Source organism: Channa argus, chromosome 6, assembly GCF_033026475.1.
Source record: "Channa argus isolate prfri chromosome 6, Channa argus male v1.0, whole genome shotgun sequence".
Lineage (NCBI taxonomy): Eukaryota > Metazoa > Chordata > Actinopteri > Anabantiformes > Channidae > Channa > Channa argus.
In genome coordinates this window covers 24938582-24965610 of record NC_090202.1, presented here as the reverse complement: position 1 = coordinate 24965610, position 27029 = coordinate 24938582, and the positions used below count along the sequence as shown (strand labels likewise).

The 27029-nt window shown below is 40.1% G+C and overlaps 3 protein-coding genes across 5 annotated transcripts; 2 read left to right on the top strand and 1 right to left on the bottom strand.

Moving 5' to 3' along the window:
• Window positions 1-127: 127 nt before the first annotated feature.
• On the bottom strand, window positions 128-5396 carry LOC137129499 (C-X-C chemokine receptor type 5). 2 transcript variants are annotated; one of them, XM_067508714.1, is made up of 3 exons: window positions 5162-5395; window positions 3080-3189; window positions 128-1457 (listed from the first exon to the last, which is right to left on the bottom strand). In XM_067508714.1, exons 2-3 carry the CDS (start codon window positions 3092-3094, stop codon window positions 426-428), a joined length of 1047 nt encoding a protein of 348 aa, XP_067364815.1. In that variant the 5' UTR covers window positions 3095-3189; window positions 5162-5395; the 3' UTR covers window positions 128-425. The 2 variants fall into 2 exon arrangements, with proteins under 2 accessions (XP_067364815.1, XP_067364814.1); XM_067508713.1 differs by lacking the exon at window positions 3080-3189 and having other exon boundaries at window positions 5162-5396.
• Window positions 4379-16748, top strand: ddx6 (DEAD (Asp-Glu-Ala-Asp) box helicase 6). Of its 2 annotated transcripts, none has more exons than XM_067508712.1 (14): window positions 4379-4481; window positions 5355-5963; window positions 6051-6114; window positions 7882-7986; window positions 8283-8412; window positions 8721-8867; window positions 9170-9264; window positions 9371-9493; window positions 9587-9715; window positions 10461-10577; window positions 10953-11016; window positions 11852-11953; window positions 12070-12249; window positions 13540-16748. In XM_067508712.1, the coding sequence occupies exons 2-13, from the start codon at window positions 5749-5751 to the stop codon at window positions 12243-12245; spliced, it is 1467 nt and encodes a 488-aa protein (XP_067364813.1). In that variant the 5' UTR covers window positions 4379-4481; window positions 5355-5748; the 3' UTR covers window positions 12246-12249; window positions 13540-16748. The 2 variants fall into 2 exon arrangements, with proteins under 2 accessions (XP_067364813.1, XP_067364812.1); XM_067508711.1 differs by having other exon boundaries at window positions 4447-4580.
• An 83-nt stretch (window positions 16749-16831) lies between these two features.
• On the top strand, window positions 16832-23842 carry treh (trehalase (brush-border membrane glycoprotein)). Its single transcript, XM_067508710.1, has 15 exons — window positions 16832-17005; window positions 17446-17546; window positions 17624-17771; window positions 17848-17935; window positions 18200-18300; window positions 18445-18537; window positions 18691-18807; window positions 19076-19198; window positions 19276-19325; window positions 19945-20142; window positions 20247-20464; window positions 21067-21178; window positions 22759-22871; window positions 22965-23018; window positions 23208-23842. The coding sequence occupies exons 1-15, from the start codon at window positions 16896-16898 to the stop codon at window positions 23343-23345; spliced, it is 1764 nt and encodes a 587-aa protein (XP_067364811.1). The 5' UTR covers window positions 16832-16895; the 3' UTR covers window positions 23346-23842.
• Window positions 23843-27029: the final 3187 nt, after the last annotated feature.

Genomic DNA, 27029 nt, shown 5'->3' with positions numbered 1-27029 from the left:
CTTGCTGTACATAGGATGCAAATTGTGATTGTTTGCAGTTGTTCTGTATAACTGTTTTAATAGGAGTTTAAAAAAAAAATAGAATAATATTGATCTCTGAGGTGGTTTTAGTTTTTGTTATTGTGTTGTCAGTTACTCACGTTTGAAAACACTGACAATGGAACACGGTTGCTGTATAATAAATGGAATCTTTATTAAATTCAATTAGCATTAGCTAAAATACAAGCAAAAACAGATTTCATGCAACAATACATTTTTTTTTTTTTTTCTTGACTGGTTTAATAAAACATGTTTTAAATGCAAATACAGTATTACTGAGTTCTATATGAGAATACTTGCACATGTAATAATGAAATGTTTCAATACTTTTCATGGGAACAAAAGCATCTTTACTACAGCTCACAGTGTTTAAGAGTTTATCAAATCTAGATGTTGCTGCTGATGGTTGTTAGTCCTTCAGAAATGGATGCACGTCTGTGACTCTGAAGCTCGATAAAAGGTACGCAAACACGGCTGCAGCCCAATTTACAAAGTAACTGTAGTAACTCATTGCGAAAGCGCACCCCAACAAAAGCGTAGAGGAAAGGGTTAAGGCAACAGTGCGAAAAACCCAGGATCTCTGTCACACCAAGGGTTTCAAGGTGTAGGATGTACGAATAACAACTCACAGATCTGAAAACTTCTAGGTATTCCAAAGTTTGTATGAGTAAGGTAATATTATATGGTAGCCAACAGATAAAGAAGATGACGGTGACAAGTAAAGCCAGTCGAATTGCCCCTTTCTTTGCTTGGCTTTTCTGACTTTTGCACAAAGTAACTACCACTGCTGTGTAGCAGTAGCTCATGACAGCCAGAGGTAGAAAAAAACAAATGTGGTCTAAGAGTCTTTTAGTCAGAACCCAGTTGCTTGCATGGATTTCATAATTGGAAAAGGAACAGGAGGGTGCAGATGTATTCACCAAGTCCACACGAAGAAACACAACATTGGGGATTGATAAACCCAAACAGAAGAGCCATAGAACAATGCACGTCAGGTGCACTGTTCTCCGACGTCGACTTTGCATGCTAGGAATGGCATGAACAATGGCCAAATACCGATCGAACCCGATGCAAGCTAGGAGAAAACTCCCACAGGAGACGTTGAGATGTCTTAAAAGGCCCACCAACTTGCAGAGAAAACCTCCAAACACCCAACCACTGAAACAGTCAACCACGTCAAAGGGAAATGTAAAAAGGAGCATGAGGTCAGCCAGGGCAAGGTGCAGAAGGTAGATCTCAGTGATGCGCAGGAATCTCAGCCGTCGTAGGAGCACGGTTATCATTAGGCCATTCCCTGCCACACCCAGCACAAAGATGAAGCTGTACAGTATCAGCTTTTGGTTCTTCATGTCCATTATCTCCCTATCACAGAATGTTTCATTTTCATAGTCGATGCTGTAGTTATCATAGTCTTCCACCTGCAAAATATAAAAGAGGAGGGTAGGGGTGGGATGTTAGTGTTAATGACCTCATCACAGTCCCCGATGATCACTGTGTGATCTCGAAGAATGTCGAAATCATGCGTACGTTATGATTTTGTATCATTTTTACAAGTGAGAATTGACCATTACAGACATTTGAATAGCTTCAAAATCACTTATCAGGATTTTGTTTGTTTTATTCCCTGCAGGTTTATTATTCTAATTGCTTGGCAGGAAACATCGAATGTGACATTTTCACTTCCTCTTCACAGTAACTGGGAGATGTTTTTTGTGGCGTGCGTGGCAAAACTTCCTACTTTAGCAGTATACAAATAAAAGAATGATAATGACTTTTCCCCAAGTCAGCAATTCAGTTAATATTACATTGTATCTGGTGGAGAATCTCAGCTATTTAAAACCCAAATTGTAGTCAAGGGAAGGTCGTCTTCACTTCTTCTGAAATAACTATTTCTCAGTTTATATTCAATATACATATCAAGCTAGTGGGGCAAGAACAAATGTGTCTATTACAAAAACACGGTTAAAATTTGATTTTATAGAAATGGTCTATTTATATTTTTTCACATGATGAATGCATCCATCATAATTTCACTGCATTCCATTGTGATGCACTGTAAGTAGCTGAAGTAGTCCGCTGCACTATAACGAATTCACTATTGTTATTTAAATTCCAGACAAAAAAATTATTTGAAGAAGACAGGAGAAAATATACTTATTCAGTTTCACTATTCCGCCCCCCTCTCTTTGAAACTGATAAATCGATTTAAAAAAAACAACAACTTTTTAAACCTAAAAACAACATTTTAAACTGGAAAATTGAATTGTCACTGCCATTTAAAAAGCAAAAATAATCAGAGGTTTCATAACCAACATAAAGGATGTATTACTGTAAATTTCTTCCTTGCTTATTTCCCCTGTGGGTTAAAAGGAAAGCGGTGGCATACACACAATTTACAGTTGGGTGCAAAAGTTTGCACTAACTCATTGCAAAACCGAGATTTAGCACCACAAAAGTTCCTTTTCCATTAGAAGTAACCAAAGTGGTAAAGGACTGGAAAAGAGTTATATTAAATTAATAAATTATATCAGTGCAGAATATTGAATCCCTCTTGATAAATGAATTAGATGATGAAAAAGTAATTTGTTTACTCTTAATGCCATTTCAAAACATGGGGATGCAAACTTATGCATTCAACTGTAGCAGACTCACATCTGTTTAGGTGCCTTTTTATAGATCAGTAATTACAGCTACTGTATCCACTATTGTGAATTATATTTCTCAGTGTAAAATCTGTAGTTGAATCCTAATCTGTAGAAGCAGATAGAAATGTTCCTTATCTTAAAACCTCCTGTTTTTACCTGACAGATACTGTAGCTGATAATCAAAAAATGTTAGAAGAATTATGCTACACTGTCTGAAATAGGGGATTGTTTAAGCACATGTGATTAGACACTAAAAATTACTTATTATTTTGGTTTTATGGTGACTTGAACATATACTCATTGTAGTCACCCACCTACACTGGTGCAATAAAAGACGAATACAAAAAAACAGTATTTCAACAGACCATCTACGGCAAACTCCAATTATGTCCTACCTTATCTAAAGCCATGTCACTTCGATGTATCCCTTAAACCACTGTTGCGACTTCTGCTTGTACTTCCTGTAAGCACTGGCTCTTCTGTATTCGCTTGCTTGGTTTCTTTGCTTAGAGTGCATTTAGTAGAAACAAGTCAAAACAGACATAAGGTTTACACCAGATAACCACACAAGAGCAGTCATGCTAGTCCAGCGAACTGCACCCACTGTATTTTCCAGCTTTTGACAAATAGGAGGCGATTTCACTGAACTAGTCATTTCTTTTGATTGCAAATCTAACCTGAATACACTGTCCCATGATGAGATTACTACAAACATTATTAATCATTATCCAGCTGTGACCTGTGTCTGTTGTAGCATTTATCAAAAAAAAAAACATAACAGAAGTTAAACTAATGAATGAACACTGGAATCACAGATAATTAGGGGGCACAGCTTAGTGAAGTGGGCTTGCAAACAGAAACTCCAGTTAGGGGTTATTAGGGTATATTTGATAAATCTCATTGAGATCAAGATCTTTTTTTTTTTCAAGATGCTCTTGAGCAACTGCTCCAGCAGTGCTGCGTGGTCAGAGTGTGGTTGTACAGGGCGAGGATTTACTTGTTTCCAAGGAAAAACAAGAAATCTGTCTGAAATCAATGAATATGTCCAACTGAGGAAGATAAAGATAAAAAAACAGTGGACTATTATTTTCCCCCTGTTTCATTTCAATGTTTTTGAAATAAAAGCGTGTCGTTATAGTTGATCTATTTTAATGACTCTAGCCAGATGCTGCGTTTACATTTAGTCATTTGGCCGACTTACGAGTGAGGAGCAGCAAGTCAAGGAGAAAACATCAAACATCAAAGTGTTTCCGTTTCATGAGATGCAAAAGCAAAAAAAAAAAAAAAAAAAAGAAAGAGCAGAAAGGAAGTTTTAAAAACAAATAACTGATTCATGTGCATAGGAAGGTTGTTTCCTATGTGGAATGGTTGTTTTCAGCTGTTTTTTTTAAATAGTCTTGAAGCTTTTAAATATAACCAAGTTATATTAATCGATATGGTTTGTGTTGAGACTAATAGGTGCAAAAGCCCATTCTGTTTTAAAGAGTTAGTGTTTGTTATGTCCCACAACGCTCGCGGGAGACGTAACGTACGTGAGGATAGATTTCAGAAAATTCAGCTTTTCCAAATGACGTTAGATTTCTTATGACAAGTTGTAGCCAAAATATTAAAGAAGGGGAGGGGGGGGGGGGGGAAAGGGTTGTACACGTTGCCAACAAATACTTTGGCTCTATAGATGTAGAGAATATAATATGTAAAGATAGTGAGAGATCCAAAGACATCTTGATTTGAAATGAAATCAGCTGATTAGCTCACTGTGGGGGCGGGTTCAAATCCGAGTGGAAGCCATCTTGAACGGTTGGTTGACAAGACTCCTTCGCAGTCAGCTAAAAATTGACAAACGCTAACGTTACACTTTTGAAACGCCGCTTGGGAGCCGGTAATTTTTTGCCCAAGGTAAATGCGTTTGTAGTTAAACTCTTTCTACGCACTTCAGCCAAGCGCGTAGTTCTTGTGTGCCGTGACTTTCACACACAGCGCAAAAGTGTTTTTCCACCATCGTTAGCCACTTTGTTAGCTCGCTAACTAGCAGACGTACCACGACAATCGAGTCGACTAGGATAACCGACGGTATATCTACGCGCAACGAGTCAGCTAGTATCGGTATTGTAAAATGTGTCGTTTACCTGGTCTTACTGTTATAGCATATAAAATGAAATATTCGGAACCCTGTATTGTGGCTAATATTGACAATTGAAACGGCACAACATACGTGCAACGCTTACAAGGCTTGATGCGCTAGTTAGCCCGATGTCAGCTAGCAGACGGCTGCTTATCGCTAGTGCTCGTGTAGTTCGTTGGGGATAAACCAAGATTGCTGACAGTAATCGAATATTTGTCAGTTAGACTCCTCAGCACAGTCCGATCTCTACAGCTAATGGCGGGTGCGATTGGGAGCCTTGTGCTTATTGGCGCTGTTTTTACACTGATGGTTAAGGGTTAACTAGCTTGCCAAGCTAAATAACATTGCCACTCACCGCGGTGTCGGCTAACATTTGACGTAGGCCAGCAGTCCACTGTGAGGCTAGCTCATATGTATTCTTCCGCTGCGTGGTGGCCGGACAAGTCTCCCTATTCTCTGGAACGAGCTTTATGTTTTTTGTCACACCGCAATGCCATTTTTATCTTTCGTCGGTAGACTGTTCCTAACGCGTTTTCTCTTTGTTTCAGGGCTGGAAAAACCTGGAAAAGGCGCGGCGGCTCAGTTACGTTGAACAAGATGGCTAACTAAACAGTCGGCCAGTACTTGAAAGCTAGCTAAGCCCCCCCCCCTCTGTATGGTTTTGCCAGAGATCGTCTGAAAACATCTATGCTAAGACCTAATTTTCCACAGAAGTTTATGCTTAGAAATCTCCTAAGAATTGAAAGGAGGGATTTGTTCCTTGACACTTGATGAACCTGAAAACAATTGTGAAAAACAGACTGAGGCAAAAGAACACGTTTAGGTAATTGTTAAGGTCTCATCAGGGTGGACACTGTAAGCTTGGAGTGGTCCCAGAAGAGTGGACTTGCTTCACAGACTTAAGAGGATTCATTGTTACTGGAACGGAGTACAGGACAAAACATGAGTACTGCCAGAACAGAGAACCCCGTCATTTTGGGCTTGTCTAATCAGAATGGGCAGCTCAGAAGTTCAGTGAAGCCTGCGGGAGCACCAGGTGGAGGTGGAGGAGGCACACCACCACAACAACAACAACAACAACAACAACTTAACCAGATGAAAGGCACAATCAACAATGGTAATTCCCAGCCTGCCCCTACAACAAACGCCGTCATCAAGTAAGCTAAACAAACAGCTGCTCGTCACACTAAAATGCCATTTCTATTTATGGTTTCTTTTGCTTACAAGTCTTTTACCCTCCACAGGCCTGGAGATGACTGGAAGAAAAATTTGAAATTGCCCCCAAAGGATATGAGGATGAAAACTTCGGTTGGTATATGATGTACTTTTTTTTTTTTGTTGTTGTAATTGAGCTGAGTGTAACCCAGAGTACTCAACTGGTTTTACTCTGCTCTTCACGTTGTTTTTGTCAAATATGACTTATTCTTGTTTTGTGGTCAAAATCCATATAGGTTTATCCACATTAGGAGTTTATTGTAACATTATCTTCGAGAAGATGTTAAATGAGAACTTTCATTTTGGAACTGAGGATTCCTACATATGATTATAGTTTCTCATTAAATGATCCATTTTTTTTAAATTAAAAGTAGTTTATTATAAATGTCTTTATAAACAAGATGTTAAATGAAAACTTTTATTTAGGAAATAAGGTATTTGTGCCTATGATTATAGTTTACATTTTACATTTAGCAGATGCTTTTATCCAAAGCGACTTACAAGTGAGGTACAAGGCAGCAAAAAACTAAGTCAAGGAGAAAACCTCAAAGCAAAGTCTTATCAGATAAAGTGTTTGCAGTTCAAGAGATGCAAATGCGAGAAAGAGCAGAAAGTTTTTATATAGAGAGATTTAAGTGCATAGGAAGATGTGGAAGCTCAGAAGTTGCTTAAGTAGTTGCCTATTAGATTTAACTTAAAAAAAAAAAGGTTGCAATTAACAGTGTCTTTGAGATACTCAGCGATGGTAATAAAACCCCATTATTTTCTCAATTGTAAAGTGTAATGAATAATTTGAACATCGCTTCTACTCGAGCTCTAATGTACAATTTTACATTCCAAAATATTTGTTGCCCAGGACTGATTAAAGTGTCAGGACAAGATGCTATGTCCTAGCAGCAACATAAACGAGTGAATGAGAGTGTAACATTTGGCCACGACTTACAAATGCATGGGATCTAGAAAAGGGAATGAATAATCTCCATTGAAACCATGCTGAGCTCTGGATAATGGCATCATTGACATCTCAAGCCTTACTTTTGCGACATAAATGGAGTAGTGAAGAGCAAATGGCAATAGGGACAGACAGCTTTTATTGTTTAATATTGTTATTTGTCATTATGTGGGGAATAAAAAAGCACTGGCTGCGGAGAGAGCCCCAAACATGAATTGAAAATTGGCTAAGTTTCAATCCGCCCATGATTACATAGGTGCCAAAAACACAGGAAAGCTGCTCATTAGCTACGATATTCAAAAATAAACGGAATGTCCCGATCATCAGTATTAATATAAGATACAACTTTAGCTTCACTGCAGTACAACAATACGCATCCTGTTTTAAATGGAACGTGAATTACCTCATTATTATTATTATTATTATTATAATAGCTTCAAACGGTCCAAAAGGATTACTGTGCCTCTTTCCATTTCCCCATGACACCCTATCTTTGTTAATTCAGCGCATCCCTCTTTACAGCGATGCACTTTCATCCTTTACTAAAAGTGCAAACTCTATGGTATGTTTGATTCAGCCACAAAACGCTTCACCTGTTTGCTTTGCCCGTTAGCATCCTGACAATCATGCAGTTCCAAAATTATAGAAGAGCCAAAGAGGTGTGACAGAACAAATTACAACTGCGATTCTTTTGGTCAGTGGTGAACTCTGGGTCCAAACCCAGATTAAATAGGCTTTTATGAGAACGGCAACTATAAAGCAGTACAACGATTGACAAATTATTATTTTTTAATTAAGTTGACTTAGCGTTACAAGAGAAGACACACAAACACGCCTTTTACAAATTTCACTTGTTTACGTTTTGTGATCCAAAAGGTAATTTGCTGGAATTTTTAAAACTATTTCAGGATGTGACTGCAACAAAAGGCAATGAATTTGAAGATTACTGCTTGAAGAGGGAGCTGCTCATGGGAATCTTTGAGATGGGCTGGGAAAAGCCATCCCCAATCCAGGTACACATTTGCAATATTAATATTAATGAGTCACTTAAGTGTCAGCATTGGATTATCCAGAAATGCATTGATTCTCTGTGATCTTCCGATAGAGAACAACTTCAGTGTATTAGGCTGCCAGTGAATAGTGGCTGTAAAATTAGCTAAATGTTTGCTTTTATCCAGCAATTATTCACACTATTTACGTGACACAACCTTTGATCTTCCTTCTGAACATTTTTGTTAGCGTAGGCACCAATTGCACGGACTGTACTCGGCCATAAAAAGTAGCATTGTGTATTAATAATTTTGTACAGGAGGAAAGCATTCCCATTGCCCTATCAGGAAGGGATATTTTGGCCAGAGCCAAGAATGGCACGGGAAAGAGTGGAGCCTACCTCATTCCCCTACTTGAACGTATTGACCTGAAGAAGGACTGCATACAAGGTGATTGCTCTTTTCCTGTCAGTTTTGCACAGTGAATGTCAGTAAGTTGACAGTCAGCTCTTGCCTAATATTACTTTTTATCGAGAGAATCGGAAGGAAAATGGGGAATGTCACAAAATTTATGAGAAGAAAATCCATATTACATACTGCTGCTTATCATTCAGAGCAATTTATTTAACTAAATTCCAATTTCATTCAGCCATTAAGCCACAAGGAACTCTCTCTAAAGCTGTAAGTTAAGACTCACCTGACTTGGGGGTAAAAATCTGAGAAGTGACAAGTGTGTTTCTCTCCCCCCCCCCCCTCAGCTATGGTTATAGTGCCCACCAGAGAACTGGCTCTGCAAGTAAGCCAAATATGTATCCAGGTCAGTAAACACATGGGTGGTGTGAAGGTGATGGCAACCACAGGTGGAACAAACCTACGCGACGACATCATGAGACTCGATGAAACCGGTATGCTTTGATTCGGTTTCCTGACACTGAGAGACCTTTTTGCTTTGTTTACTAAATACTGTTACTATCTATCTGAATTGACGTCTTAATGCCATTTGTATCTGATACCTTTCGTATTCCGATACCTTGTGGTATCAGAAAGGTATCAAACGGTGAATTTTCCTAGTTCGCTTGTTTTCAGAGCAGCAGATGGAAATCCCCATCTGTTCTGCAGAAACATGACTAGTGCTTCCTGCTAAAATAAAGTAGTCTGTTTTTCTTAAATGGATTTTTTAGCAATTAGTTTTTATTGTATTTTACAGTACATGTGGTCATTGCCACCCCTGGAAGGATTTTAGATCTCATCAAGAAAGGAGTGGCAAAAGTGAATCAAGTTCAAATGATTGTCCTGGATGAAGTGAGTTCATTTTATTTATTTAATTAATTCTTTTTTTAATAAACCACTGTGATAAAACTTTAAGACGACACACTATAGATATCCCCACTTGTGTTTCTCTTAACAGGCTGACAAACTCCTGTCCCAAGACTTTGTGGTTATGATGGAGGAGATTCTAGGCTTCTTGCCGAAACAGAGGCAGATTCTGCTTTATTCTGCAACCTTCCCTCTCAGCGTGCAGAAGTTTATGGTAGACTTTCTAACTTCAACTTTACTGCTATATTCATAATGCGTAGCTGCATCTTGATCTGAAAAAACAACCTGTTTTTAACCTATTTTGCAGAATTCACACTTGCAGAAACCCTATGAGATCAACCTAATGGAGGAGCTTACATTGAAGGGTGTTACTCAGTATTATGCTTATGTAACTGAAAGGCAAAAAGTGCACTGCCTTAACACCTTGTTCTCCAGGGTAAGTGTTGCCTGAGCTTTTCATGATCTAGTTTTAATTCGCTAACTTCTGTCGTGGACAGTACTATTAAAAAGAATAAAATGACTGCTGGCTTTTTAATGGAAATATTTGATCATCACAAACCATAAATTGGGTTTAAATTAGTTTTTTTGTGTGTGTGTGTGTTTTCTGTTTTGACATTTTTGTACTGTATTGCACAATGCACATCTTTTGCATGTTTCTTTTGCAATTGTTTGAAATGCAGATTGGTAGATAATCATAAGTGCATTTCCTGAGTAGCTTTATTTCCTCTAAAATATGCAAATAGAGTAAAAAGAAAATATGTTGTTGGGCCTGGATATAATTTGAAAATCATCATGAACATGTAAATCATTAAGTTTAAAAAAAAAAAATAAGTGGGTGACTCAAAGTACTGGACGGGACAGAAAGCTAAAGATGGTTTAAGTGATTTTCACAGTTTGTATGTCTCACTCCTGTAAACTGTGGAAGGTCTACATTTATTGTTACTAATCATGTCACAGTAATATATGTAGTTATAGAAGTTTTATTATCATTTGTACAAGCATCAATAATTTTGTTTTCTACAAAGTAAATATTTTATACATGCAGACCTCACTGAAACACTTAAAGGCAGCCACTGCCTTTTAAATAATATTTAGTTCAGGGCAAATGCAAGGATCCACTAAGAATTAAGATTTGACCTTTTTAAAATAAAAAAATTCAAATCACTTTCATTTTTTTCCAGCTCCAGATCAACCAGTCTATAATCTTCTGCAACTCCTCTCAGCGAGTGGAGCTCCTTGCCAAGAAGATCTCCCAACTTGGCTATTCATGTTTCTACATTCATGCCAAGATGCGACAGGTCAGCTTGAACTACTGTCTTTTAGAAATACTGGTTTACCAGTTTGCCTGAAATAAACGGGGGGCAATGTTTGATTAAGGGATGCATCAATTTTATGCGAATGTTTTTCTACCTGATGTGTAAGTATACTTCCCACCAGTTCTCCATTTCTGGAATGCTGCTGCCACTGCTAATGTGTTTTCAGACAACTGTTCACCTGTGCCTTTATAATTTGTTCCTTAATATTACACATCATATGGTTTAGCTTTTACTTAGTAGTTCTTTCAAATACAAAAAATTGTAAATGGGATTAACATGACATGCTGCTATGTATTCTGTGTAAAGATCTCTTAATGAGTGTGACTGGTAAATGCATTCTATATTTCTGATCTCCAGGAGCATCGCAACCGTGTGTTCCACGACTTTAGAAACGGCCTGTGTCGGAATCTTGTGTGCACTGGTAAGTGTTAGACAGACGTGCATTACTTTAGAATCTGTTTTGTGGGAACAGGCAGCTACTGTCAGACTGACAACACATGGCTACTAACCACCACTTTTCTCTGTGCCAGCTCTGTCTGTGTGCACTGTTCATCTTTTGAAACCTCACAGCTGAGCTTTTTGTGATTGATTGATCAACTGTTTGTTTTTTTGTTCCAACGCTTATCCGGGAACAATTTGTCATGTTGCGATTTATTGCACTGATAGAACATTGTGGAGGAAGTCAGTGTACGGGAAAATCTTTCATAGCTATTACTGTTTATTCCCTTATGCCTTAAATATGCATAAATGTTTAGACCATATTTCCCTTACTGATTTACAGTATAATGGCAGCAACTTGATTTACACATTGTCTTGGTGAATCTTAAATGAGTTTGACTAAATGCTTTAACTCCTCACACACACTTCGTCGACTTAAATGCCTAATTGGTTTTCTAGAACACACATTTCCCATCTTGGAGTTCAGGGTTTGTTAAGCCTGCTTTCTTGAATAGGGTGCAAGTGGTCATTGATTACTTGTAGAGCTTCTGAGCCTTGTGTATCCCTTTAATATAGTTTTGTGGGTAAATGGTTTAACTGAAAGACACAATGTTTGTTTTAAAGATAGGATTGTGAGATTTATGAAAGCAAAACAAAAGTGAAACTCATTGTGACAATACATAAATTTACATAGTCCTCGTGCCGTGCCAAGATTTTCCTTGCCTTATGGATATGGCCATATTTTGCTGCTTAAATGTTGTATTTTTAGTTTGCAGTGTCTGCAAAAATAACATTTTGATTTACTTTGTTTCTTCCAGACCTCTTTACAAGAGGAATTGACATTCAAGCTGTGAATGTTGTGATCAATTTTGACTTTCCCAAGCTGGGAGAAACGTACCTTCATCGCATAGGTCGATCTGGTAAGGGCCCATATAGATTTTCTTAATTTTTGAAGCCTTTACTTTTGTACAAAGAATGTTTCCTTTTAACAAATAAGAATAAAACTTATTTAAATCCTTACGTTTTAAAAATCCAGGTCGCTTTGGACACTTGGGTCTAGCCATCAACCTCATCACTTATGATGACCGCTTCAACCTGAAGGGGATTGAGGAGCAGCTTGGGACAGAGATAAAGCCCATCCCAGGCATTATTGACAAGAGCTTATATGTGGCAGAGTACCACAGTGAGAGTGGGGAAGAAGTCAAGCCATGAGCCAGTGAGTACACAGTAGCTGATGGCCCGAACACCCAAGTAATAAATTTTACAGGGTGATTCTAGGATTAACTGCTTTTGTTTCCCCGCTGTATGCGTTTGATCGTAAGGATCAGGTTTCAGCTCGGAACAGGGTATTTAAACCTCGCTCATAGCATGCGTTTCTCTTAAAATTGAGCCGTGACCCAGACACTGTTCTTATTAACTGCAGGAGGAAATGCCCGCTCTTAATTTTAAGGAAGGACAAAAAACTAATGGGATTATGATCAATAAATTCACAACAATTTTTATCTGTCTTTTTTTAAATATTGGGTAATCGTTCTTGGTGGGTTAACACAAGAGTAACAATTTAGGTCTTAATTTTTGTAACGTAACAAAGCCAGAACACAACCATGAGAACATGTATGATATATTTAGCTTGAAGTTCGAATCCGAATTCAGAGCAAATAATTGAGTGGATTTTAGTGGCTTGATAACTTCTAGAAGACAGTGGAGGCTTTAGTAAATACTGTTTCCTATCACCAGCTGAGTAATGTTGGTAAAGCAAACCCATGGACTGGCTCAAAAGAAATGGTGGCTCAGCAGCACACACTGCAGCACTTTACAGAAGTTAAATCTGGTGAAGAAAACAAACAAAACGGCTGTTCGTGTCTTGTAATGCAGCAGAGAGGCTGTATTCGCTTTACTTTAAGAGACATGCCACCGTTTGTTTTTAGCAGAACAAGTTACGTTTGTCATGTGACTTTCTTAATCGATTTAAATTCTTCTTTTTTAGAATTTCAGTTTCCTTATTTACATACGGTCATTAATATAAGATGCTTAAATACATTAAACATATTTGATGAAAAAACAGCATAATCATAATGTTTAGGGTTTAATTTATTGCTGTGTCTTCCTTCCTTGATCTGATGCGCCTTACTTTTCAGTAGTTTCATGACCCATACAGCTGTGCAGCACTGAAGGCTTCTTAAATCCTCAGTTTTTGCACAGCACCAGTGTTTGTTTTTTTTTACCGATATTTAATACCCAAGCCACTGCCACACCACCGCTGTTTTTTATGTTATCTAATGCAAACCTTTTGAAAAGATGGTGGTGCGGCTGTGAAATGTACCAACTTCCTCTGAGGGCAGTGCTTATTTGCATGAATGATTATGGTTTCAGTGTAGTTTGTCCCATTTAACAACTCTTCTTTGCAAAGCCGTAGCCTGTTTTTATTCATGTAAACCTAAATGGGCTATGAGTAGTTTACTTATTGCAAGAGTGTGGTTTAACTTTTTTCTTTTTCTCTTTCCAGATCTGTCCATCCTCCATTCCCCTTTGTACTTTTTTTTTTTTTTTTCCCCCATTTTTCCATCCCCCCCATCTTGGAGGTTTTTTGTTTAGTTGTTAAGGGTTTTTTTTTTTTTTTTTTTTTTCTTTTTCTTTTAATGTACAGTTTGTCTTCCTTTTTTGTTCATGGATGCCACCACAAGAAGGAGCGGGAAAAAGCGGAAGAACTCATTTGCCTTTTTTTAAGGCTTTGTGCTGCAACATCAAAATCTGAAGACATGAGCACCTGGAGGAAAGCATGGGACCACGTTGAAAATATTAGTGCACATTGTGAAGATTCATATCCACCTATGACACAAAGCCAGCACCAATTGAACCCCTACATGACGCCCTTCATTCTCCACTTTTTATTTTTGAAGTTTGAACCAATTTGAACCAAGTGCCTTAACAAGTAGTTCAACTCATTCTAAAGTAATAACCCATCATCCTGCATTCTTCATTCCACATTCTCACATTCACCTAATTGAAAACATAATGTCTGGCCACATAGGTGAATTCATAACTTTTGTTATCTTTTTTGGGGTGGGGGAGGAGTCATCTGTTTGCAAGAAACGGGCAAAATTTTAACTGAGGGGCTGGTCCGATTTATCTTATTGCTGGCTTAGCTGCACTTGAGTCTGGTTGATGAATGAGGACAAACTTGGATTTTCCATGGACAGAGATGCTGGATTCTATTCCAAGAGACAACCAGACTGATCAGCTGTTGTAAAGAAGCTTCTGCTTCTATAAGACCCAGAGCCTTTCCTGTCTTCAGCATTAGAACACTAAAAACAAATAAGCAGCCTCTTTGAGGATTCCTGTTTTGGTGGAGTTCAGTTGGAGGGAACGCTTTTCATTTTGTCCAATGTTTCACCTTCCTATGGGTGGTCATACTTAATTCTGCGAGACGTGCAGCCAACATGTGGGGTGCACCTTATACCTTGTGTATATACTTTCATTTTAAGATTGTTTTAAGCAAGTTCAAAAGGCTGGATGGCAAACTCAAAAAGGACTCCTTCCTCATATTTCTTGTTAGCACTGGAGACACACTGTCAGTTTGTTTGATCTGCAATGTTGCCCTGTGAATTTATTTATAGTTTTAGAAATTGCAGAATTTATTTGAACCTAAAACATTTAAAGGACATACTGTATAAAATGTGTTGGAGGCAGAGTTGATCGCGAATCTTTTAGGCCCTCCAAAATTTGAGTACAAGTCTACAAAACTGCACTTAACGTGAGTTTGTTTAAACTGCCCACTTTTCTGGTACCAGTGTTAACTAGTCTTCAGTTTAGACAGATGGCTTTATTAAGCATAATGAATTATTTGTTGTCACCAGCCTTAACTTGTGGAGCGGACTCTTAAAAAAAAAAAAACACTCTCCAAGGTCTCCAGTTGCAGTGAGTGTTGTTGTTGGGGGAGGGGGGGTATGTCATGTCGTAGTGGTAGTAGTACTTCTTGCTGCAGTGCAGCTGAATTGGCAGATAATTTGTTTTCTGGGGGAGGTATTACCTGTTACATTGATCAGCACAGCAACAATCTTTAGATGTTCGGCAGGATGCTGTTGTTTTATTTCCCCCCTTTAAAGAAAAACAGCCAAATCCATCAAAATGAACCATCTGACCTAAACAAATGTAGCAGACATTAATTCTGTGCATTGCAAGCTGGCCTCCATTAAACCAGCTAACAAAAAAAGCTTTGCTAAAAGCAGCCGGAACAGGTTGGGTGGCACTTGATGCATAGAGAGTTGGGTTCAGGCAATAACACTGACTGCACTGCTTTTTGTACTCATAATGAGCAAGTGGGAAAGAAGTTTATGATGGTGCAGAAACACTTACAAAAATTGGCTATTGGTCAGATTGCTTGTTTAAAAAAAAAAACACGTTGGCACCTCAGACAGTGTTTGGTTGTTGTTTTGGATTTTTCTTTTATTGCTTTAAAAGTTTGGGTTCGGGCCAGATTCTTTGTTTGCATTTTAATGCAACTTGACCGCCTTAATTTGCACGAAGGTCCTCTGGCCTGTCGTGTGCATCCAGAACCTTTGTGCAGATTGGGTTCCCTTTATTATGGTGAGATGCTCTTTTTGACTGTTCTAATCACTGAGAAGTATTATTGCACATTTAATTTAAGCTCTTTTTAAAACAAAACAAAGTGACAATGCGATGAAAGTTGACCCTTTATTTCTCACTGGTTAGGACTCTGATCCCTGTTCTCTTAATTGTAGTTTCCCCAAACACCTGCACATCAAATTTGGCTGTTTCGGTCCGTTTTTGTTTTTGGGGGGAGGGCTCTATTTCTTACAAATCCAAATAAAATGAAGAACATTAATTCAGTTAAGTGAACAGGGATCTAAATATGCAGGCACTTGGCAGCTGTCTGTCTTTTTTTTATTTATTTGGTTTTGTTTTTTTTCCCGTCAGCCCACAGGCAGTTATTGCCACTGCAAATGTTTACAAGGCAAAAACTGACTAGGCTTGAAGATGCGGTGTTAGTCGTGCTGCCTTTAGGCAGATGCTGCTTTACTGCCAGTGGCTGCCATTTGGGGAACCTTAAAGACTGAGACAAGAGCATCTTGCCCACAATTGGATGAATAATTGGATAGTTTCCTTAACTGAATTGTCTCATTCTTTAAGGTGTTATTTTAAATTGCGGGGTGGTTAAATTTGGCGCTTGCTGCCCTGATGGTCACGTTTGTCCTCTTCGCAGTTGTGAAACATTTACGATGACACAGCTTGTGTACAATTTCTCCGATCCATCACCTTTCTGTTGAGGAGGATCTGAAAGGAATCTTAACAGGTTTCTTCAAGAACTGACGCATCAGTAACATAACATGGGGAGGAGCCTTTGGGCATTAATAAAACCATGATGCGATCTAAATATCCAAAGATCTGGTAATGGGTATAAAAGATTTCAAAAAAAAAAATGTTACCCTTTAGATTTGGATTTTCTTTTTGTCAAATGACACATTCAAGTGGAGCACATGTGAAAGTCTCCAAATTTAAGTAAACTATTTAAAAGTTTTTTCCTTTTCTTTCTTTTTTTTTTTTTAATTTGTTGGAAATTTGGTCGTTATTTAATTGGCAGATTTTCTTTTTTCAGTGAAGCTAATTTTAGTGGACTTAAGTTTAAATGATGTCATGAGTATGATTGGGTACAATTGTTAAATTTTGTTAAAAATAAAAGCTCACTGGAATTTATTGATTTGACTCTTGTGTGGTTTGTTGTTCTGCTTAACCACTGCAGTGTCCTGTTAAAGTAGGTAGGTGTCAGTGCCTTCCTGCTTTTCTCTCATTAGGGCTTTAAAGAAACTCTGACCCACTGGCAATTCTCAGCCCACACACTTAATGTGCAGTCACTTCAGTTTGTTGCTCAAGATGCATAAGTTGGTGTTTTGTTTTTCATCATTCGCTCTTTTGGCCGCCGTAATGGGGGCTTTCCCACCTCCATGTGACAGGTAAGGGACCAACGCAAAGTGTCTTTCTATACTGGTGACGCTCTATTAATGCCTGTTCTGCTTGGAACGTTCCGGTTGGTTTCTAGCTGGAAAACGTGTAAGCGGCAAACGAGACGACCTTGTACTTAAACCATGTTAATTCCTGCATGCTGTCTTGGTGAATATGAATATTTCTGCTCCTTTGCTCTTACTGGGCCACATGTTTCTCAGAACATCTGCTTTTTGCTGCTACTCCTACAAGGATATGATTTTTTGTAAATGGACTCCATTGCCTACTGCAGATTTGTATTGTATGTGATTCAGTTATGTCATCAGCCCACCTTTGCCCTCACCTGATCAAGCTCATATAGTGTTATTGCTTTCCCTTACTAGACAAATACACTGGTGTGTTGATCTTCTTTACATATTTAATAATTAATGACTGTATAATGCAATTTCAGTGAAATATACTGCACTGGGCCCATTTTGCACCAGGTCCAAAAAGCTAAACTGTTCGACGATGACAAATACTTTGTTGACATGAAGCTGAAGGCAGCACCTGGTAAGTCAGTCGGTAAATGACCTTTTGCTAAAATAGGTTTGTGGTTTCTTACACTAGTTCCATGTCTTTTCCCGCAGGTGTCGTTTCCTCGGCTTTTCGCAACCTTTCCAACCAATTCCCGAACAGGACTGTCCCACCTGCTGAACTGCAGGAGTTCCTCAGCACGTATTTTGAAACACCTGGGACGGAGTTTGAGTCGTGGACACCGCCGGACTGGCCTGACAAGTGGGCTCCAGTTATTTGACTCATCATACTGTATTTTCAAATCATGTGAGGTTGATGAGCTTATTGTTGCGTGCAGGCCAACGTTCCTGGGAAAAGTAGCAGACCAAGAACTTCGTGACTGGGCCCAAAAACTGCATAATCTGTGGAAGTCTCTTGGCAGGAAGGTGAGCTTATCGAATACAGCCAACTGGTTTTAAAGTTTTACCAGCTTCAACTTTTGAAACCAAATATGTTTTGAGCTGTTGACTGGACATGTTAAATCGACGTATGCAGCACCGATTCAGAAGAAAAATCATTTTAGTACGTGTTAATAAAGTCAAGAACTTCCAGAATTGTATAGAAAACCCAACAACAACAAGAATCCAACTTCATGTGTAAAGATGCCAAAGTTTTTTTTTTTTTTTTCAACGAGCTCATTTCTCCACCAGATCCGAGCCGACGTTCGAGATCACCCAGAGCTGTACTCGCAGATTTACACCCCACATCCCATCATCGTGCCCGGGGGGCGTTTCAGGGAACTCTACTATTGGTGAGTGAACCATGACGCCTGTCGTGATTGACAGAGTCTCGCTAGGTCGGAGTGAGGACAGATCACAGACCCCCCCCCCCCCAGCCAGGGGCCCACCTAGGTGCCCCGTGCAGGCAATGACACGAGCTGCTCTGTATCCAACAGGGACTCCTACTGGGTCATTAAAGGGCTCCTGCTGTCAGAGATGAGAGACACGGCCTATGGGATGATCCAAAACTTCCTCTATCTTGTCAACAGGTGAACCTTCAAACCTTCATTGAAGTATCTGTCTACTAGTCCGACAGGCTCTTTCTGAATAATAGGTTATTTAACAGCCTAAGTTGTGCACTGAAAATGAAAAACTCTTGGGGGGGTGGGGTGGGGGGGATTTGATCTCTCGCTCTCCTGCAGATATGGCTTCGTTCCAAATGGTGGGCGGGTTTACTATGAAAGGCGCAGTCAGCCTCCATTCCTCACTCTGATGGTGGAGAGCTACTATCAAGCAACCAAGGATGAAGACTTCCTCAGGTGATATTTAGGCTCGAGCTGACGTCCTGTCAGACACGTTCTCATAATTCTGATGCCTCATTTCTCTCCGGATTAAGAGAAAAATGGGGATTTGAAACGTCAAAATCCCGGTGCTTGTGTCTCCCTGTGCCTCCGGTTTTCTCCCCCTAACATGTCCAATTAAAATGTGACACTTCAACTTTTGTATGTGATGACATTGAGGACTGTGTAAATATTTTCAGCATTGAAACCTTTCTTCCTGCTGTTTGTGCACACTTGCATGCTTTAGAGCAGCTTTACCCATCCTGGAGAAGGAGTACCGGTTCTGGATGCAGAACCGTTCTGTGGCCGTGAAAGTGAACGGCGAAGAACATGTGCTGAGCTGGTATAGCGTCCAGGTGGGCGCGCCAAGGTGGGTCTGGAAACAAACTGAAGATACGTGGACTTGGTGCAGGTACACGACACAAACCTGTCTTCTGTTCTTATCAGGCCTGAATCCTACACAGACGATCTGGAATTAGCCGAAGGCCTCACTGATGGTAAGAGCCCCGGGTGGCCTGGGTTTACCGGGAGTGAATTCCACTTTATGAGCATAAGAAATATTAGCCAGCTATGGTCGTTTTATTCCATGAAGGGGAGAACTGGGGAACTCTGTGGGGGGCTCACTCCCGTAATGGATGTGCTCCATTTCATTATTAGTCCTCTGCAGTAAAGTGGAATATATTCCCCTGGATTCAAGGATCATATGTGCAAAATAAATTAGCTCTATAAATACCTCAGTAATGTAATGAATATTTCATTTTCATTCTTTCATATTTGCAGAGCAATTTGAACACAATTAGGAAAAAAAGGGAAATTACATAATTCACTGAAATTATAGAATTGTTCTGCCACCACAGTGGAGACCTTTTCCTTTTCTCTAAGAATATTTTGAGGGATTGTTTTTTTCCCCCAATGCATTAATTCCTCCTGTATTTATCCTGTTTTACTTTTAGCTTTTAAAAACTATTACAAAATTGCACCAAAACATGTTTTTTTTTGTTTGTTTTTTTAAATTATCCATTTAAGAAACACAATGTGCATGAACAAGAGCTGCATTTTAGATCCTGACTTGTTGGCTCTCTGTCAGTGGTGTCACGGTTTTCTCTTGGGGCCCAGATCGTATAGAGCAGCTGTGGGTGGATATGAAATCAGGTGCAGAGTCTGGCTGGGACTTTACGTCCCGCTGGTATCTAGACGGGGGCCACAACAACGGCACCCTGAGAGAAACCCGCACAAGTCAGATCATCCCCACTGACCTCAATGCTCTGCTGTGTCGCAATGAGAGGACTCTTGCTTCATTTCACGCGACGCTGGGTGAGTTTCTGAGCAGCCTTTGACCTTGGGACAAACTTCACTCTGCACACTGCTTTTAGCTCCTCACGGGTGTTACGTAACGGTGATGTGCTGTTTCCTGACAGGAGATGGTGACTCAGCTGAGCTGTATAACCAGGCTGCAGAGCAAAGGCGGAGGGCAATAGAGTCTGTGCTCTTTGATGCAGAGAGGGGAGCCTGGTTTGACTACAACCTGGTGATGCAGTCCAAAAACACTGAATTTTACCCGTCTAACCTGGCACCTGTTTGGGCTCGGTGCTACTCACGGCCTGAGATGGCCGAGAGAGCAGTGCAGTATCTGAAGGTTTGGTTGGCTTTAAGGCATCTCAACACATCCACGTTAAACACTGATCATATTTTTACCCATTGTTATTAATGGATTTTGGGTTGGTTTCTATGGGAGGAGGCTCTGACACAAATGTCACCAACTTCTGGAAAGATCACAGTAAACAGTTCACTGGGACAGTTGGTTCACTGGAAATTATCTCTAGTGAGAAACGTCACCAAACTACCCTTTTGTTGCAGTGGCATTAGAAAACCCTGGACAAATGTCTGTATACTGTCTAAGTGCAAGTGAGTAACTGTATTTATGTCATTTGTGTGAAAACACACTTAAACCTGTATTTTTTTCAGATAGTTGTATGAGCATAGGTTACATATTGTTTTTTCTTCCCACAAATGTCAACACAGTTGCACCATGTGCACTGCAGCTCCACTTCAACAGTTTAGATTGTTGCTCCTTTGTTATTATTCCCCACCGGTACTTGAAGCGGTGAAACCCCCACCCCAAAAATTGAGACGTGACATGTTCTGGAGGCACAATGCCGGGTTGCTCCAGCAGATGGCGCACACACACTGCACAGCCTTTCACCATGTCTCGCCTTCTGGTTGCTCTTGTCTGCACAGGGGAGTGGTGCTCTCCAGTTTCCCAACGGAGTTCCCACTTCACTGAGAGAGTCTGGGCAGCAGTGGGACTATCCCAATGCATGGCCGCCTTTACAACACATGCTGATTGATGGTAGGTGACCACAAATGACCTCCCACTGTCAGAATTGTGCATAATATCATCCGTAACTGCACAGTGGTTGTAGACCAGTGCTTTATTTTTCACCTGTAACGTTGCAACAGAACAAAACAAAGCATGTGGGGAAAACTACTGGCCTTCCATTATAATTGACAGACGCATAACTGGAGGGTGTAAATTGTGGAGTCGTATTTAAAAAAAACCATAGTTTGTGTACATCCAGCATTACACACCTAAACACATTGTGTTATACGTTTGAAGTCTAACAAACACGTAGCTGAACTTGTGCGAAACCATCAGCACCAGATATGATGTCATCCACATGCGGACACACACAAAACCCACCCCTAAAGAAAACATTGCTCCATAGTGCTACTAGTGGTCAAAAACAACACAAGATGCCTTTTTAGAGGGGACGAAAAGGATTGGTACAATTGACATAATCATCATGTGCAGTAATTCACAGCAAAGTCCTCTCAAGGCCCTAAACTGTTTAGTCTTGACTTTATTATGTAACGTAAAGAAAACGCAACAATGATGAAATCTTTTTAAATGTATTTATAATAGTGATCTATTTCAGCCACAGATTTGCTCAGTTGTCCTTGTGCTGAAAGTTTGACGGTAGGACCACCTTATCACTCTGGGGAGGGGGGGGCAATCAGATTTCAGTTTATTTCTAGGGATTTTATGCCTTTAGTGTGGGTGTAGCACTGGAGTCAGTTTGAAGCCTGGAGTTGTTGGTTGAACTTTAAAGCATCGTTCTTATTTGGAGTCAGGATCCTTCAATAATGGGTTTTGGAACTCTGGCCCAAACGGCCACATATTGACTGTACGTACAAAATGCTTTTGCTCAAGGCCGAGTGATTTAAGCCAATTGCCAATTAGCCAACTAGCTGCTGCACACTGTATAATGCTAGTTCATTGTACAGTCCCTCCAGGAATCTGCATTCACAACAATTAATTCAACCCGTCCCCCATTAATTCTCCAAGAATTTGCAATTTAAAACATCATAAAAACACTGCAACACACATCACTTTTTTTTATTTTTTTATTATTTTTTTTAGAAAGTCTGAAATCCTGAGGGGACTGAATGTATAAACTGGCTTAACGTTGGCTTTAGCTGTGTTGGTTAAACTTGAGTCGAGCACTAGATCAGACATTGTTAAACAATCCATGACAGCATTGTTTGTAGGTCACATCAGCCACGGCAGCACTTCCTGCCTGGGAAAAAAAAATGCTTCATGTGAATAGAACCCCTGAGCAGTGAGACACATAGACATGAAGCACCCACATGGGCAGACATCATAGGCCTGAAAGTCATGAATAGTGCAATAACAATTCCAAATGATTACAGGCACAACGACTTTCCAGTCTCAAGAGTTCTGGTTAAAAGCAAATGTGATACATGAAACTTTAGTTTTTCCAGTCAATGGTCATTGAATTGTCCTAAAGCTCCGTGTACTACCAGGAATCACTGAAGCGCTACAGAGCCCGTGTAATAAAAACATGTCACTTACATTTTTAAAAATCATTTCTCAGGTTTGTTTTGATGATTGAAATCCTCTATTTCCAGGTTTATCCCAGCTGCCTTCAGAGGAGGCTAAACAACTAGCATTTGATTTGGCCCAGCGCTGGATCAAGACAAACTGGTTGGCGTACGCCAAGTACGACGCCATGTTTGAAAAGGTGAGTCTTTTTCAGGTTGCAGCGTTTCGGAGCTCGTGTTGTGCACTGATAACACAGCTGGCTCAGAATGTGCAATTTCCTTCCTTCTGACAGTATGATGTGAATGGAGATGGCAAACCTGGAGGTGGAGGAGAATATGAAGTTCAGGTATTTCCTGTCACGTAGTCACACTAGTATTTCTGAATTCATGCCTTGTCAATTCTTTGTATTTCACTTCTGCTTCTTAATGTGAACCCTTTTGCCTGCTCTCACGTCTTAGTCATTTCATAAAAAGCTCGTGCTCCAATAGATGCAATAAAAACACCTCTACACTCTGCTGTGTTAACCTCTCTGCAGCTGGGCTTTGGTTGGAGCAATGGAGTTGCCCTGCAGCTCCTGGACCAGTATGGGGCGAGACTCACCTCAGGAAGCCATCGCGTGCTCTCTGGCCTCCTGCTACCTCTGGTCATCTCAGCCGTTCTCACGCTCCAGTAAATCAGAGGTGACGAAGCAGCCTGACAGCCCTGGTTTCACTGAACCACGTCGCTCTTGTTCCGCTTTAAACCAACACAATCTGAGTAATGTGTACAGTAAATCTTACACGTATTAAGCTGTTAAGCGTGGATGATCAGGATCACTTATGTCTAGAAGGAACTGGATCGGATTTACCAGAAATTCCTTTGATGAATACTTAAGTATTTATCCTCAGAGGTACGTGATCTGTGGTGATGTAAGACGCGAGTTATTTAGGCACTTGTGGACTCTCCCCGGAAATAAATTCATGCTAGTGCTCGCAGCCGTTTGAATCACAACATTAACTTGTCCAAGATATTGAACTGACATTACAGACACTTATTCATCTAATTCAATTCTAATGTTTATTGCTGTAGTCTACTGACTCCCACTGAGGCTTTCTATTTGCAAGCAAACTGAAGCTGGAAATGAACTATGAAGTCAATGCATTAATAATGATTAAAATGTAGCGGCCTTTATTATGTGACTCAACTTTTATTACATTTTTAACCAACCAACCAAAGAGTTTCAGATGTCGCTGGTGCTATCGTGTCATTAAATGCTGTAGTGATGAATTCCCGTACACTGTCAGACTTTAGTTAAAACGCAGTGTTTTGGTCATAGTCCCTCATGAGACGTCAGGGGTCTTATTAGTGAAATATTGCATTTCCAATAAACAAATAACGAATTAAACTTTAACGCAGCACCACTTGAATGGCTGTGCCGGGTTTTCCACTGCGTTTTAAATAAGGTGGCGGCCAAAACAGTAGAACCACCTCTTCTTATAATGCACTCGAGTCCAACTCCACCACCCACCTTTCGTATGTAATCACCTTTCTGACAGTTTCAACCCTAAAAACTTGAGAACTTATAACCTTGTAAGAGTAGAAATCAGGGCAGAGCCACTGTATCGGATTGCATTAAAGTACACACGGGAGTCATAATGTTATGGCTGACGTCTTATGTGTCACTGTCTTTAAACAGTAGTGCTGTACTTCCCCCCCCCCCCCATACTCACTGTAGTGACTCTGTAGCTGGTGCAAATTTTACTGTCGCTGCTGAAACATCTGTTAAACAGCAGATATTCTCAAAATAAACGTGGGTTTCAGACAAATGATTCGGCTTATCTCTGAGTCGAACTGCAACCACATGCAAACATCTGAACTAGTCTCCACAGCTCACCGCTCACGTCCAGGGCACTTCCTGAGGCTGAACTCCTCGCTCTGTCGTTTCCTTCAGCCGAATCTGTACGGTAGAGAGATCAAAAGTCACGACACCTGCTTTTAGGTATCAGGTAAAATAAATAAATGAATAAACTGTGGATTAATTTGGCTCCAATATCCACATGCTGTCCGCTTCTTATTAGTAAGGTTCCATGTTATTGGTCATAGAGAGCTACAAGGTAGGAAGTTTTAAGGGATGATAGAAATGATTGTAAGATCTATTTATTCAGTGATGGCCATTTTCAAACAAACTTACTCCTAAAAATGTGCCGCTAGCTTCTCTGATGGCTCGTACAAACGCGATATTCGGGGCCTGAGGAGCCAGAGGAAGTGCTGGACTAAACTTTGAAATGCAAACTGATAAAAATTTGACCAGACAGTAGATTTTTGCACACAGACGGATCGAGAACTTTTTGTCATACGATTGCACAAACATATAAATTTTAAAAAGAAACAAAGACGAGTCAATGCTTGTCGCCATTTGAGTTCCGAGTAAGTCATTTTGACTTCAGCCATTTCGCCTTACATCTATGGGGAAATGCAGGTCAAGCATGAAATTAAGTCCATATAGATATTCAAATGCTTGTCAAAAAAGTAATGAGAAATTTGTTTCTCGAAAAAGGAAACCGCATCCCTTATTGTTGTGAAGATATGAGGCCTTAAGCAGGGATTTCACCGCATCTCTCTCTTTAGCATGAGTGCACACAACAGATTGACTTTGCTACTTAGATGGGCAAAAGGCCAATAGGTGCAGTGGCCCATGCAACCCTGCAGATCACACTCTGGTAATGTGCTATTGTTAGTCTCCATCTACAAGAGAGATCGCTGGCATTTTTAAACTTTTTTTAAATTTTTTTTTTTCACTCCCACGGGTAACTGACAACCATGCAGCTGCAGCCACGTGTTTAGAAAGGTTTACACAGCAGTCGCCACTCATTATGTTTTCAGCCCTCACTGACGGCGCTAATTCAGGTAGAACCTGCTCCTTATGATAACCCACACGTGCCGTTTTAGCAGGAATGTGTTGTGCTCCGTTAATGAGATCGAGCTGTAAAGTGCGGAGGAAGTTGTCCGGCTGTTGAGTGGCGATGAGGTGAAGCCGTGACATGTTTGTGCGGGCGCGTGCGCTTTAATCACACAAAAGTGATTTTGTTGCAAGAGGCACGTTCAGCGGGTGGTCCGTGAATTGTAAAGCAGCAGTGACAACTGTGTTACAAGTTGTTGAGGAAGCAAAGGTCATGGTGCGTTGCCCTCGCCAGTCATCCAGTGAATGCTACTGCATGCAAACTAGCGTGCGCATACAAACTTGTTAGTAGTTGCAGAAGTGCTTCACATTTTAAATGTAGACACAAAAGATTAATTGGTCTCATTGAAAAGTTTATTTCACAATCTAAATATTTTATATATATATATATATATATATATATGGGTATCTTTGAGATTCTACATGTGCCTCTGGCCTTAAATATGTAAACACTAATTATCACCATGGCCAATGTACAGTAGTCCCAGATTTTCATAATGACCATAGGATGACGTGCAGAAATGGGTGAAATCGTATCAAACAACAATGAAAGTGAAAATGCAGGCAACAAGGACAATAGCGGCTGATTCACATCTCTGAATGTCTGTGTGGCTTAGGCTTCACTAGCCCCTGCAGTACACATCACAAAGGCTGCTCATTATCCAACCAGACCTTGTGGTGCTGCAGGAACCCTGCTCTGCACTGCCAGGATAACCCCCCCCCCCCCCCCCCCCCCCCCACATCCCTGCAGTGTGTGATGACCCACTGTGGTGATGTGTCGGTCCTCTGATGGTGAATCAGGCAGCCAGACACGGCTCCTCAGCTACCACTGACTCGCATTCAATGTGCTCTAATCAATGCTCGAGGCAGAATGCCCATCTTCCTGTGTAATGAATTTCCCTAAATATGATCGTGTCCTGTGCAAAACATTGATTTGTCTCTTGCTTGGGAGCTAAATTGTTTGGCTGTTTGGCCAACTCCTTGACCTCTAAATTGGAAGGACTGGCTAACTAGAGGCATTATAGGGATTGATTAGAGATAGCTTATACTGATACTGCACTGTCCAGAGGTATAATCAATACGTCCTGACGAATCCCATCCAATTCCTCCTATTTAAGCGGAGATTTACCAAATCAAATCTATCTGCAGGAAGTACTGTCAGACAGAAAAAAAATGTAAAATTGTCTGAGCTAATCGGTATAACCCCCCCCCCAAAAAAAGAACTCGCAGCACTTAAAGCAACTCACAAGTTTTATATCCATTTGTAATAGTTGCATCTTGCATACAGCTTTTCTCCATGATATTGTCAAGTGCAGCTGTGGATTTATTCCAGCTTTGTTGGGCTCAACTTCTCACTCTCTCACTCTGCATTTGAAATTACGGGGGGCTTAAAGGATAAGGCCGGCGATTTTCTGTATT